Here is a 16,002-nt window from a genome sequence, read left to right on the forward strand (position 1 = left end):
AGGGTTTTCCAAGAAATAAAGCATCACATCCTTGACATCTATTCTCTGGTTCACATCAGAAGAAACACTGTTACAGCAATTGACTTGATGGTAAAAAGACGCCACATGTCTCCAAATCCACTAGCTTCCAACTGTGACATGTTATGATGGACCACTCAAATCTGGAGATATTCTCTGTGGATACAGCATCATTCCATAGCATCACTTCTCTTCTGCATCTTGTTCCAGTGGGCTTTGTTACTACGCACTCTGCATTTCTCTGTAGGGACTCTATTCCATATCCACATTATGAAAATTGTGTGCTAACTCCATTATCCACTTAAATGAGGAGAGCAATGATGTATATAACCCCAAAACAGCAAACCACCAAAAGTCATTTAGATCAGATTTTAGAGTACATTAAACAAATCCCTCTCGTACTCACAGAATTGCCATGTATTTAACTTTGTTTTTCATTGAATAAGAGAACAAAGTAACCAAAACAGATTGATGTACCAGAGGAACTATGTACCACATGTCAGAGAAAAACTCTTTAGAGTAGTTAAGTAAAACATAATCATGTTCACCTGATTCTCAGCACTTCTATTCCTAGCTGATTCCAACTTAGAATAAATCAATTGTGGACAGGTTCTTTGACCCCTCACCTTCCTTTTGAGAGGTCCCAGGCGGGGTGTTTTGGCATCTTGTGCTTTGTAGGTTACCCATAGACCACTGGCTATGTGCTGAACAAAGCAGACAGAGTCCCCATATTTGATTTCTGGAACTCCCATGCCTTCTATATCTCGCTTGTGACTGGAATCCAATTTCTCCTTGGTTTCCTATTTCACACACAAAAAATAAACAAACACAGGCATGTCTGATAAAATGGAAACTCAATATATAAAACAAATACTTATGCAGAATTTGTAAGCCAGGTAACTGATTATCAAAATCATGATGTATCTGTCCAAGTTGGGATTTCAGAAAGGGTTGCTTTCCTTATCTGCTGTTAATTGTGAGAAACCAATGGATCTCAAGTTTCAGCTGCCTCAATGATGATTTAAATCTGTAGGGAGGGAAATGCTTTGGCGTAGTGGGTAAGGCTGCTTTCTGCAGTGCCAGCATCCCACCCAGATGCTGGTTCAATTTCTGGTTGATCCACTTCCAATCCTGATCCCTGCTAATGTGTCTAGGAAAGCAGCAGATGATGGCCCAAGTACTTGGGCCCCTGCACCTACATAGGAGACCTGGAGGAAGCTCCTGGCTCTGGATCAACCCATCTTTAGCCATTGCGGCCATTTGGGAAGTGAACCTGCGAATAGATAATGGATCTCTTTCTCCCCTCTGCACCCTATAATTCTGCCTTTCAAATAAAATAATAAAAAAAAAATCCATAGGGACAGAAGGCAGTTAGTAGTACCTCTCTTCTGATCTGATTTTATTTAATTCCCTACTGTATTTTCTATTTTCCTCATCTTGACATTGATACCTTAATAAGTCATACTTTATTGGTTTAATTAACTTATTTTCACCAAGTGATATCTTCTGTAATTTTAATGATTATCTTATATAAATGTCCTGACTCAGGAATTTTAAACTAATATCATGTAAATCTCCTATAAAAATCAGCAGCAAAAGGAGACTCTGAGCAGCAGGAGGTGCCACTTTGACACAAGTTAATACAGTAATTTTCATATTAGTCCCTTAGGGCCTCCTTAGTTGTACTGTAGAGACAATGGATCTCATTATTCAATTGCCACTGTTTCTCTACTGATTCTCCACTATGTAAGAGGGACTTACTATGCACCAGATAACCATGGTGACAACTTGATGTGTCTGTCACAAGAATGTGTCACAAAATAGATCCTTGATCTATGCATGGTAACTTTTCCCCCTTCTCATCAAGCAGGGCCTCTGTGGCTCTATTCTGAATGGTTCTACTCTATTTCCATTTCTTTTCTACATCTTGCGTTAAATTGTTCATTTGTAAAAGCCATTAACTAGGTGGCATTTTAAATATTTTACAGAATGAAAAATGTGATGTGTTAGTCTCTCTGCTTGTGGTAACATTCCTCTCATTCTTAATGATGGAACAACTGCAACCCATGTATTGAGCCCTTCCCATGTTTAATGCAGTGTTCTAACTTCTTTACATGGACAGGTATTAACTCTTCCTAACAATCTCTGATACAGCTACAAACACTGCCCCAGTTCTACAAATGAGAAAATTTGGGAAGGAATTTTCCCAAGGTCACTCAAGGAATAATGCCAGAATGAAAACCAAGACACTTAGTCCAGAGTCTACTCTCCTCCACAACTCTGAACTCCGGCCCAGCCTTCAAAACACTGCTCAGAAGCTGCTTCTCTGTGTCTTTCCTGCTGCATTTCCTTAGCACACACTCCTCCTCCTCTGAGCCCCTATGATGCACACCACACTGTTTGTTCACATGAAACTTTCTTTTTGTCAGGCTATGAAAGACTCAAGAGCACAGGCTAAATTTCAATTAACTTTGGATTTCCAATACAGAGAATTCAGCACCAGTTATTTGATGAACACATATTGATGGAATGTATATGAGTAATCATTCCGTGATTATATTTTTTATTTCAGCTCTCATTTCTTTTCCCTCAACCCTTCATAAAAGCAAAATTAGTTATTTTGTGTACAGTTAAAAACATCTTGAGCAGTATTAATATTTCATAAGAAAATTCTTTTTAAATATATGTGCTGAAATGTTGGCTGCATTGTTAAATGTGACTTCTTATTTCTTATGATGAACATTTCCAGAGAAAAACATTTCTGATTTTATAGCAGAAGGCTATGGGAGTATAGAATTTTATATATTAGAATTTTCTTTACAGACAATTGGTCAAAAATGCATTGTACTCCAGAAACATGTATAAGCATTACACAGTAATCAAAACTCTCAAAAATAAAACACTACAAAAGAATGTATTTATTCTATAAAATGATACTTGATTTTCATCTCAGACGTATTCACATTTCTATAGAACCCAAGCCAGTAACAAGACATAAAAGATGCCAAAACCTCCATCTCCAGACTGTTTGCTAACCACGGCCAATGCAGTGACAAAAACACACACTGCAACTGTGAAATATGAATAATTACACTGACCTCTAATAACTCCTGGTTAAAAGAATACATATTCCGAAAATACCAATGGACATGTCTACTCTATTTATTTTTTCACTTTTTAGCTATTTAAATGTGGCTTTGCCAAAAGAAAATAAATCCTAGGCTCTCTTATTCTAGAGTCATTCAAAGAAATGTGTCATTATTCTGTGTAGAATGGAAAGTCTGTAACTTTGCATTGACAAAACAGCCTCATCTTCCAAAGTTCTGTGACAGTCACTGCAGAAGCCACTTCTAATTTCAAGAATGATGTCAGCAACAACAAAAACTAAGACACAGAGATAAAGATCAGCACTAAAAGCAATCAAACCCAGCCCCAAACGGCAATAATGGTAAATCAGAAAGGAAACCAGAGATCGTTGTCAGAGAATCCTGGTGTGGTTCATAGCAGTTTGGTGGTTTCTTTCTGACTTGAAAGCAAACTAAAAATCCTCTGCTTATACTTGACCATGACCCCATATCTGGCAACTCTGTTGCCAGAACAAGAACCTCCTAAAGATTAGGGCTAATCTAATCGTCTCCTTTAAAAATTCAAGTTCTGTCGAACGTAATTTTTGAAGTTCTTATATACCGTATGCTTTAATCAAATTAGACCATGCATGCTTATCTTGATGTTTGTGGGCCTTTACTCTTTACACTTTCTGCTTAGAATTCCTCTACCTCATCTCTGCATCTTGACATCTATATTGTTTATATTTTAAATTATTCTGTATATTATGATGTTTTCATATTACAAAAGCTTCTTGGCTGGGGGGAGACTACTTTTCGTAGGGCTAGCTAACTAGCAATAACCTCTATGTTTCCAAACCAGCTGACAATATTCAAAATAGCCAGTATTAAATCCTTTCATCCTTCCTTGTCCAGTAGTTTTCATGGAAACCAAAAAATTATTCTTTCCCACATTTCTTCTGTATTCCCCCCAGCCCCACTTCCTCTGCCCCATTATTGGTACGCCATGGCCCTGCATGGAGGGAGATATACCCCTTCCTCCTGGGAACTGTGAGTAACCAACCATCCTTTCAATGCCAACGATCTCCTGATTGCTTGGCTTCATCACAAATGAGTAACAGTAAAATCTACCTTATTAAATAGGCATAAAACTGCTGCAGGTCCACTAGCTGCTCCTGCCAGATTGCTAATTCTTGAAGTGCAAAATGGGGATTTGTTTGTCTTTGTACTGAACACAGTGCTCTGCTGAAAATAGGCTGCAAATAATTTTTATTGTTATTGTTTTGCAGGCACTCAATTTATATATCTGTTTACATGCGCTAACACTGCTTCTATCAGTTGGTGATGAGCTGATTCCAAGAAAGCATGACTCCTTGGCCTAATGTGTATTGAAGGGCAATAGTCATTATCCTCTGCCACCACTGTGAGCTTATTGACGAGATGCTTGTGACCATGTCTTAACTGTCCATGAGTATTGATCAAGTTGCTATTCTCCAGATTGGTTTAAAGATCACTTTAAGGACAAGGAAGTGAACCAGAACTATTATTTGCTCAGTTCCTTTGAGTCCGGTATCCTGCAAAGTTCTTTATAATGACGACCCTATTACATGGATTATAAAGGACCTAGAAACTGACATGTATCATATGCATACCTTATAAGCATTTTCTGTAAACCTTTCAGTACCCCTATTGTTTTTATTTTCTTACTTTATGTGTGATAAAAGAGAGTACTCAGAGACAGAGCAACTTGTCCAGTGCCACAAAGGAAGAGAATCCAAAGTCAGGCACAATGCCAAATCCCAACTGTCATTTGAACAGAATTATTGGAATGACTACTATTATCATTATCATAGTTATGAAACTTAATATGGTTAAATTATTTAAAGGTATTTTGAAGAAAAGTTGAAAATATATACTATTCCTTTGTGGAATTGGCTTTGGGTTTATATAAGCTATAGGAGTTATACATACGCGTCAATAACCACAGCAAAGTCAGATGGTCTGTATTCCAGCTGCACCTGCAGTTTGGAAGGGAGGACAGCTCTGACAGGGGCAGTAGATATGGCTTCATACAAGGTGTATACCTCATGTGAGTTCATCCCGGGGACAGAAAAGGGAAAGGGAGTTTGGAGGGGATCGCATTCTATTATGGGCCTGGTGTGGCAAGGAGAAGGGTAAAATCCAGACAGGGACTTGAACAAAAAACCAAGACTGTGATCTTTAACCTACAGATTCAGATGTCTCAAACTCACAATGTTAATAGACTTTCTGTGGGAGAGGCAGCTGGAAAAATACTTTATCTTCTTCTAAGGGTCAGAGGGAATACGCTAATAGCATAGTCTCTTCTTAGTCCTAGAGTAGAAAGCAACCACCACCACCAATAATCCAAATGACCTACTGAACTCTTGTTTAATGCAGTATTTTTGCCTCTTTCCCTCAAATCACTATCTGGAATGACATCTCTAAGAAAGCCAGAATAGATAATGAAAAGCCTCCAACACACAGGGAAACATGGGTGATGTACTGAAAAGAAATATGGCTAGAGATGGTTGAGCTGTAAGACTTAGCATTAGTATCTAGGATGACATCCTGAATTAAGAATGTCCTATATCATGCTTATTTGAGTGAAATCTATTTTTAAAACACTTGTGCCCACAGAAATCAACAAAGTGTTTTTCTAACATTGACTATTAACACCCAAAATTGTGCACAGGAAAAGTAGACGGGGGAGATGGGGCCCATTTGTGGATGCTGGGGTAAACCTTAGACAAAGTCTTGGTTGGGCTATTCCTTCCTAAGGGTCTCTGGAGAAAGCCTTGCAAAAATCACTTTTGGGTTCATTTCTACACCTACAGAGCCCACTTCTGAATTTATCATCTAGAATTTGAGGTCTTAGGAGTGGCTTAATAATCATACATTGCAGGACACTGGCAGGCCCAAGACTGGCTCTAAGTACTCTGTTGGGCCTTCTGCTATTCAGCAGAGCAGGTTCACCTGCCCTTCCTGGGGAAGGCTCAGTTCACAAGCTGAAGGCACAGTACTGGGCTCTTTACCACACACCATCACCTTGAGGTAGGCAGTACTGCTCCCAGTTCCTCAGGTCATCTTCCTGGTATTATTTAATTCTCATAAGAGCCCCTTAAAAGAATTTTTACCTGTATTTTTACCAGAAAGAACATTCAGGTCAAGGCAAATGGCAAAACAAAGGTTCAAATCCAGGCTTCTTCCACTTCAAAGCCCATGGTTTTTCTTGACTGCCTTTCTATTTATTCCAAGTTGAACAATAAAGACAGGGGAAATACTTCAAATCAAATCTTAAAAATCCTTTGCACATTTTTTTTTAAATCAAACTGCAGCTCATGGTGTTCTCTCTAGATGTTTAAATATTTTTTAAAAAGGTTTATTTATTTAAAAGGCAGAGTGACAGAGAAAAAAGGAGAGACAGAAAGAAACAGATATTTCATCCACTGGCTCACTCTCCAAATGACCGCAACAGCCTGGCTGGACCAGGCCTAAGCCAGGAGCCTGGGACTCCTACGTGGATGGCAGAAGCCCAAATACTTGGGGCCATCTTCTGCTTTCCCAGGTACACTAGCAGGGAGCTGGGTTGGAAGTAGAGTAGCCAGGACTTGAACCTGTGCTCCAATGTGGGATTCTAGCATCACAAATGGTTGCTTAACCCATTGTGCCACAATGCTAATCCCAAAGTTTGAAGTTTTTATTTTTTTTTAAGTTTATTATTTGTTTGAAGGGAGAGCAATGGAAACAGAGAGGGAGAGGGATGGAGGGAGAGAGGCAGAGGAAGATTAATTTTCCATCTGCTGATTCACTCCTCAAATAGCTATAATGGCCAAGAGCTGGTCCAAGCCAAAACCAGGAACCCAGAGTTCCATCCATGGTGACAGTGGCCCGAGCATTTGGATCTCCTTCTGCTGCCTTCCCGGGCACATTATCAGGGAGCCAGGCAGGGAAGCAGAGCAGCTGGGATCCCACCGGTGCTCCAGGATGGGATGGCAGCACTGCAGGCAGCAGCTTAGCGCACTGTGACACAAGGACAGCCCCTCAATAGTTGAATTTGAATGTTCCCATTTCCCCCTGTCCCATTCCCTCGTTTGCTGTCTACCCTTCTTTCCTCCAGCTGATAACTGGGTGAAGAAACAATGGTCAGAGCAAGCAAAGGGACTGGCAAAACAGAACTGTCTCTGTGCTGAAGTTTTCATAGCCTGAGGCACCATCAGCCTGGCTGTCACAGGCTGCTGAGGTGAGAGGGCACACGAAAGGCAGGTGCAGAAGTTACCTTGTCCAGGCAGGAACACAGTGCTTAGCATAGAGTAGCTATTTGATAAATGTGGACTACGTTGGAATTGAATGTTTTTTATCCACTGAAGAACAATTTCTTCTAGTTGAGGATAGTGATAGCCCTATGCCCCTACACAACCAAATAGGCAGAATTTGAGATTCGATCTCAATATTTTTAAGACTTATTGTGTAGTCATTTCAAGCACCTTTTTAAAGCACTTAGGAAGAAGCTATAAAATAAATGGCTACATGTAATAAGGCCTGCTATAACATTATTAATTCACCCTTCCCTGAAAGGAATTCAAGTGCTGTAAACTGACATTGAGACACGACATCCAAACAGACAGTATTGCCATGCCAGAGTCAGTATTAAATCACATTATCTGACAATCCTTGGGGAACGGCATTGCAATGTCAGGACCATGGGTAAATGATGTGAAATCAAGTTCACAGAAATTTGACTAGGATGTCCAAAGTAAAATGAATCTGTTTCATTGAATGCGTGCAGGGATGGGAGGATGATAGCAAAATGAGTACATTATGATGACAGAATGTTTCTATGAAGATGATGGAGGGTGAAATAAAATGAATCTCACTCTGCTCTTCAGTATGTGATATGTAGGTGCCCCTTCAACGAGGAGTCTTCAAGCTTACTATGTGCCATATGCTGTCTGAGAACTTTGGATGCAAGAAAAGAAGGGGGGTGTCTTGTTATAGGCTTATTCCTACAGGGGTACCTGACACCTGTATGGAAGTATGAGAAGAAGCTCACTAGCAGCAGTGTAAAGAGGGTAAAGGCATTGTAGGCATAGGTTTGGTGGTGGGAGAAAAATAACACATTCAGACTGATAAATACTTAGTATTCTGGAGCTCAAGGCAAGCACCAGCAAGTGGCAGGAGACATGATGGAAGGGCAGGCAGGGGTCATATCTGAAAGCATCTTTTATGAGAGACTTCAGAGGAGGTGCAAATAGATTAAGAATTGTGTTCTGGGTCTCATAGAGTGCAGACGGGAAGCAAGGCTAGGTTTAGGAAACTTTGAAGCCATGCTGTGTCTTACCTCACACCACTTGCAGATTGAAGGAACAAAGTTGGGACACTGCTTTTAGGAGGCAACAATGCATCTCTGACTTCCAGCTAGATATGGCTCATCCTGCTCAAATTTTATGTGTGTGTGTTGGATACAAGAGAGAACCATCGCCAAGGTCACATTCTGCTCATTATTCTACATATCTGTATAACTTGCTCAAAGTCTTCCATGTGATTTTATCTGACCCAGGCCAGTAACAGCAGCTGGTGCTTGGACATTGCCACTCTTCAGCACTTTCCTCTCATATGCATACAAGATCCACAGGGCACCTGCAATCCTCCTTGTAAGGAATATTGATAAGGCTGTTGACATACACCTGCAACTGTTCCATGGCCGGTGATTTAGTAGTCGTGGCTGTCACAGGCTAATGCAATCTGACAGAAAACCCCAGAGTGGGATTTTCATCATTACCAAGTGTTCATGGACCAGCTAACCCAGAATTTTCCTAAAACATGTGACTGAACTCCAAGCAGTACACTCCCCAGGAGTCTCTGTTTGCAGATTCTCCAACTTATAGAGAGTATCAGATAAACACCATGTTTCCACCATATAGAACATGGCTCAATGTCTCCACCTCATTTGCCTTCCCAGTGAGTCCACTCAACTCTTGTGCCATCACCCAGCTCCTGAAACACTGTCTCAGGCTACTGCCTGCTATCTTATGTGTCACCCTCACATAATGTCTGTAACAGGCAAGAGCAGCAAGAAGACTCAATGCCCCAACTTTGTTGAAAAGCAGAGGAAGATAGGGTGCCAAACCTCTGCTGGAGACCACCCTGCCACCCAGAAGGGAAGCATACGTGAATGCATTTAAGGAGGATCACCCAGCAAGGTGCGAATATGTTTATTATGGAGGCCCCTAAGGAACCAGAAAAATGAGGGCATCTCCAGTGTTCTTCTCTCACAGCTAAGTAGATTGTGTTTGGTGGAGTCACATGTTCCCCGTCCCTCTTCCCCCAAGAGTCGTCCCTCTTTGTGTAGCTTCACAGCCTAAGATGTTCAAATCCCCTGCTCACACAAGCTCCCAGGGAAGCCCCAGTTTCAGGTAGGAACACAGTCGTATCTCTACCTACCATGGAGCCTAGGTAATTTTAATTTTGGTTCTTTTTAAATGGCAATGAAGGTAGCTGGGATGAATGGTAGTGCCCTGAGAGTTATTTAAAGCCTCTAACATAGTGACTCCAGAAAAATGTAACCACACTGCCAAGTGCACAGTGTGACTCATGGGTGACTTTTACCTCCAGTTCTGCTATGCTGGTGGTCCCCATGGTACCATGATGACTTTCCAGCCATCAGCTGCTTGCCTCTGTGTGCATGGAAACAGAGTGAATTGGGAAGATAAGCAGTAGTCCTTTTGAACGTAATATGTATTTGGAGTCTAGAGTAGTGCCAAGTGAAAGGAGTGTTGTAAGAACTCCATAATGCTCTGAGGTTTTCTGGCTGTCCCCAGAGATCATGGCACAATGATGAGCCATGCTCTAGGAGGCTGAGCCAAGAAGGGAATGCAGTGGAAGACTCCCCTTGGAATAAGATCCTGCCAGCTGCCTGGAAGGCTACCAGGCTCCTTTGCTGTAAGAGAAGCCCCTTTCTGATATGGTTAAGGCCCTGTGGTTACTGTTCTGCCCCAGGGAAGCACACGTCAAGTAGGCCAATAAGAAAGAGGTAGAGTGCTCAGATTAGAAAAGGGGGGGGGGGATATGGTTCATGCATAGCAGCTGCTCCACTTCTTATCCAGCTCCCTGCTAATGCACTTAGGAAAGCAGTGGAAGATGGCCCAAGTACTTGGGTTCCTGCACCCCCATAGGAGACCTAGAAGAAGCTCCTGGCTCCTGGTTTCTGGTCCTGGCCTGGCCCCGCCTGTCCTTTGTGGCCATCTGGGGAGTGAACCAGTGGACAGAAGATATCTTTATCTCTTTCAAATAAATAAACCAACCTTTAAAAAATGATAAGAGAAAGGGCAATTTGGCATTCTTAGGAAGGTGCTTACTTGGCCATTATCCAAGAGGAATCATTTCTGGCTTTCCACTTCCCACCCCACCCCAACTCGCTGGCACCCCTCACTCTACAACCCAGTTATCTCTCAGGGAAGAATATGATTGCTCCCATCTCTGGTCTTACAATTTTGCTGAACTGTTTCTTTGATTATTTTACCAAGTTTCACCACCCTAACCTACTTCCTGGAGGTCAAAATGTTTGTTAAGCAGTTAACAAATTTGAATTTAAAAGTTCCTTGTATGCTGGGAAATTCAGAAAGAAACGATGATGACTTGAAGGACATGTGCTCAGAAAACCAAGATGAAACCAAGGAGCCAATGTTCTCTTGGAAGGGAAACAGATACAAGGTGATGTCTGAGAGGCATTTGTGGAGATACAGAAAGATGTTTACAGTTGAAGATATTTGAAACATAGGTGCACTAAAAGCCTAATTCTAATGTATGGCAACTTGAGGGAGAAAAAAATATATGCTAGAGTTTCTCTGCCTAAAAAGATCATAGAATAAAAAGGGAATAAAGGATTCTGAGCCTCTTCTGAAAGACTGCTCTATGCTAATGCATTTGGAAGCAGAAATGGCCCATAGAAAATTCGGCTGTCAGCTTCATACGAACTCTTACACAAACAGAATCGTCAATAACCCTCTACTGAAATCTACTTGAAAACACACATCAAGATCTATTTCTGGAAAAGAACAAAGAAGAATGGAACTGGAGATGAAACTCCCATAGGAAATGTTGAGCTGTCCTCCTAGAAAGTACAGACTTCCTGGTAACTGTACACGTATCTGTCCAGAGCCTCTCAATGCTTGGATGATCCTTCCAGAACAATCACAAAGCAACAGAGCATCCAGCTGTCCATCCGAAGCTAGTGCAGCATGCAGTCATGGCCACTCAACCAGATCCAGCTCTGAGTTATGCAGTCAAAACCTGGCTGCATATTAAGTATGTAATCCCCCCCCCCAAAAAAGTATCTATAGACACATCAAATGGCAAAGTTGTTCACTTGGGATTAGCTTACCTACCACAAAATCTATTCTTGATTAAGATTAGGGATGTAGAAGAGAAAGCTAAGCGATTTGAGAAACAGAGATAGCCATGGAAAAGAATGAAGACAGTGAAGACAGTGTGAGTCACTTTCTTTTCTTTTCTTTCCTTTTTTTGACAGGCAGAGTGGGAAGTGAAAGACAGACAAAGGTCTTCCTTTTGCTGTTGGTTCACCCTCCAATGGCTGCTGCAGCCAGTGCGCTGCAGCCGCGCACCGCGCTGATCCGATGGCAGGAGCCAGGTGCTTATCCTGGTCTCCCATGGGGTGCAGGGCCCAAGCACTTGGGCCATCCTCCACTGCACTCCTGGGCCACAGCAGAGAGCTGGCCTGGAAGAGGGGCAACTGGGACAGAATCCGGTGCCCCAACGGGGACTAGAACCCAGTGTGCCGGCGCTGCAGGCAGAGGATTAGCCTATTGAGTCGCAGCGCCGGCTGTGAGTCACGTTCAGTAAGACAGTATCAGGATAATGGCATGTGCAGAATTATGTCTCCTCTAGATTTTTCGTGAGGAAATCACTGCACTGATTTAAATGAAATGGCTCTGAAATTCAATTCATAGCTCTATGATACCATTGCCTAACAACAGACAGTGAAACATGTAACGTGGCAGCTACTAAACTTAGAACATATTAAACAACAACATTTTCCATTAGTTTCTCCATAACAATGTCTATTTCTGTGACACCTGCTTTTTCTAGGGCTTTCCACTCTTACCCAGTCTTTCAACCTTCATCCAAGGTACATGCTCCTCCATGAACTCTTTTCAAAATAAAAAGAAAGTGTTTATTATGGGTCTAGTTTCCAAGTTCACTTTGTTCCAGCCTACTTTCCTTTCAGTCATAGTTCTACCCAGAGGTTTCAGAACTTTCACTTTTAGAACAGGGTCCAAGCCCATTTCATTGCACCTTACCTTTGATGGCCGGAAAGAGAAGGCTGTGGACTTGGTGTCCGCTTTTCCCCGGTCTTGCAGCAGGAGGCCTTGGTCCTCTGTTAAGGCTAGATAGTGGCCTGTGGTGAGATGCCGGAGTCGGAAGGCCTGGCCCCATCTGATGTTACTGCCACTCCAGCTGGTCAGGTGAAACAGATAAGAAATGGCAATTATATGAAAACAAGTCCTTTTCAATATTTACCTGTGATTTCTTACACAGGCCAAGCCTCACCCTTAAGGGATAATGTACCCATTTCCTGCCTTGCCCTTGGATTTCATGTCTGCCTACAATGTACCATCGTGCTCTCTTTTGACCCCTCATAAGAATACCAACAAGCAACGTGAACCTGAAGGCATGTCAATGACTTAGCACAATCAGAAATCCCAAGTTTCCAATTTCCCCTCACTCTACTGAAGGGTCTTGATGCAAAGGACCACAAGACAGAAGGGAGCATGCCTTTATTATTATTATTATTATTTTTTTTTTGGAAAGGCAGAGTGGACAGTGAGAGAGAGAGACAGAGAGAAAGGTCTTCCTTTGCCGTTGGTTCACCCCCAATGGGTGCAGCAGCCGGCGCACCATGCTGATCCGCTGATCCGAAGCCAGGAGCCAGGTGCTTCTCCTGGTCTCCCATGCGGGTGCAGGGCCCAAGCACTTGGGCCATCCTCCACTGCACTCCCGGGCCACAGCAGAGAGCTGGACAGGAAGAGGAGCAACCGGGAGAGAACCCGGTGCCCCAACCGGGACTAGAACCCGGTGTGCTGGTGCCACAAGGCGGAGGATTAGCCCACTGAGCCGTGGCGCTGGCTGGGAGCTTGCCTTTTAATGTAAACCCAGTTTAGGGGAGAGCAAAGCATTTCCAAACGTGTCATCTGAACTCAAACATTTCACTACTATGATGAGTCCTAACCTCAGGAAAAATGAGGTGCGGGACAAACTCTGTGCAACTCACATTTGCTAGGGAGAGAGATGATAAACAAGCATAAAACCCAGAAAGTGTTGTGTTGTATTACAAGGAGATAAATCATGTGGGAAAAAGTAAAACATGTAGGAATAGTGAGCTAAGCATGATCTCATGTTAAACATCAATCTTCTCCTGGTCCTATGTCAAAATATTAGTATTTGGCCAGCACCGCAGCTCACTAGGCTAATCCTCCGCCTGCGGCGCTTGCACCCCGGGTTCTAGTCCCGGTTGGGGCACCGGGTTCTGTCCCGGTTGCTCCTCTTCCAGTCCAGCTCTCTACTGTGGCCTGGGAAGGCAGTGGAAGATGGCCCAAGTGCTTTGGGCCCTGCACCCGCATGGGAGACCAGGAGGAAGCACCTGGCTCCTGGCTTCGGGTCAGCGTAGCGTGCCGGCCATAGCAGCCATCTGGGAGGAGAACCAATGGAAGGAAGACTTTTCTCTCTGTCTCTCTCTCACTGTCTAACTCTGCCTGTCAAAAAAAATATTATTATTCAACAACAGGTTGTTTGGGGAGAAATTACCCACTGAATATGCAGTAGCTCAAATTTTATATTCAGTTTATAATAGTATGTTTGAGAGATCTATGCATCAAATTCTAAAATCACTATCTACTTGAATAACTGCTTGGAGCACCAATGAATCCAAACCACATTGATAGAAGACTAATCTCTTCACGTTTAGGTCTCTGAGGAAAAGAACAACCATAACTCGAACTGTATCAACACACTTATTTTGATCTTTTAAAGAGTCCATTAAGATATGTAACTGTCAGATTTTTAATGGGAGTGGAAATAGAATGTAAATGCCTCATAACAAGTGAGTCCTCTTTAAACCAAATATTCCTTAAAACAGCAGGCTACGGTTTCTCAGTAAAAAAAAATCTGGATGCATTTTGTATGTGTAGGTATGTTGAAACATCTTCTCTGGATACCCCCACGAATTAGCTTGAAGACACCCCTAGAAGCATCTACCCCTCATGAGATAAACTTTTACTTGAGATGTGCACTCAGGGACAGACCAGAGAGCGAGAGGGAAAGGCAGAGAAAGAAAACTGATGACCACACTTCACCCTCCTCTCTCATCACAAGCAGTTCAGCTCCAGCCTACCTGACAAACCCGTTCAGCAAAAAAAAGGTCTCGTCTTTCACTGCTTTCAGTAGTCTAAAATTTAGCAAGCCACATTTTCACCATTCTTACCCCAACCCATGGCTGCAAAGCCTCAGCCTCCTGTTCCCTCCACCCAGGCACAATACTGTCACTCAAGAGTTCTGGTAAATGCTGCTTTCTTCCCAGCTGTATCTCTAGTAGAGCTTTCAACATCCTTACCCTAAGTGGACTACCTTCCTGGCTGTCATTGAAACCTAACTCTCCACTGTAGCTAACAAAACAGCCGAGAGGAGAGAGAAGACTTAACTGAGTTCCAGGGAATCTGGTGGAGAAAACAAATGGGAGAGGAACTTTGATAGCTTTCACGGCCATGTCCAAGCTTGTGCTTTGTGACTCAGCTACTGCAAGGACAGCAGAGTTGTCTAGTCTTAGAGGTAAAACAGTGGGCTTGGGGCCAGCGTCGCGGCTCACTAGGCTAATCCTCCGCTTTGCGGCGCTGGCACACTGGGTTCTAGTCCTGGTCGGGGCACCGGATTCTGTCCCGGTTGCCCCTCTTCCAGGCCAGCTCTCTGCTGTGGCCAGGGAGTGCAGTGGAGGATGGCCCAAGTGCTTGGGCCCTGCACCCCATGGGAGACCAGGATAAGCACCTGGCTCCTGTCATCGGATCAGCGCGGTGTGCCGGCCGCGGCAGCCATTGGAGGGTGAACCAACGGCAAAGGAAGACCTTTCTCTCTGTCTCTCTCTCTCACTGTCTACTCTGCCTGTCAAACAAAACAAAACAAAACAGAACAATACATAAAACAAAAAACAAAACAAAACAAAAAAACAGTGGGCTTGGAAACCCCTCACCTGTGTGTGTTTATGTGTGTGTGTGTGTGTGTGTTCTTTAAAACCAAAATCGCAGAAATTTCAGAACTTACATCTAAACCAAAGATTTTGAGTTTGTCAGTGATGGAGCAAAATAAAAATTTAGGAGAAAAAAACACTACTAGTAAAGAAAATAATCTTGTAATAAGAACCTCTCAGTCCCTCCATTACCTTATCCGAAGGGGTTCCACTCTCCATAGAGACCTGGCTCGGGTCCCAGCTCCCCCAGCTTCGTAGAATATTCTCCTGTGAGCAAAGTTGGAAATCAGCACTGGCAGGGAGGACAGCTCCCTGTAGAAGTTGCTACAGTCCTGCTGTTTAAGCTCTTGGGGAGTCAACAAAACACAAAGACAGCGAAAAGGAGGCACAGTTCCCCAACCTCACCCTCTTAGCAGGATATAAGCAGTAAAATGGGGGAGGATTGCTCATCACTTATTTGTGATGGACACTCATGGATTATCAAATGCTCAATGAAAAGAGAGCAAGCACACACCCCTTTTCACTCATACACGTTGTACACATTGCATCATCAAACAGAATGCTCTGATTCTTTCAGGTTAAGTTCCTTGGAGTAGTTTAGGTCTTTTATAAATGTTTTTGTCACTTACACACAAATTCAGTGCA

The 16,002-nt window shown here is 42.8% G+C and overlaps 1 protein-coding gene across 1 annotated transcript in view; it reads right to left on the bottom strand.

The window, feature by feature from the left end:
- RYR3 (ryanodine receptor 3) overlaps window positions 1-16,002 on the bottom strand; it is a 580,573-nt gene that overhangs the window by 305,262 nt on the left and 259,309 nt on the right. The window contains exons 9-11 of the mRNA XM_062206624.1: window positions 15,550-15,624; window positions 12,422-12,578; window positions 645-818 (exon numbers count right to left, since the gene is read on the bottom strand). Coding sequence (XP_062062608.1) covers window positions 645-818; window positions 12,422-12,578; window positions 15,550-15,624 — 406 coding nt within the window. The remainder of the gene's footprint in view (window positions 1-644; window positions 819-12,421; window positions 12,579-15,549; window positions 15,625-16,002) is intronic.

Source organism: Lepus europaeus, chromosome 11 (genome assembly GCF_033115175.1).
Source record: "Lepus europaeus isolate LE1 chromosome 11, mLepTim1.pri, whole genome shotgun sequence".
Lineage (NCBI taxonomy): Eukaryota > Metazoa > Chordata > Mammalia > Lagomorpha > Leporidae > Lepus > Lepus europaeus.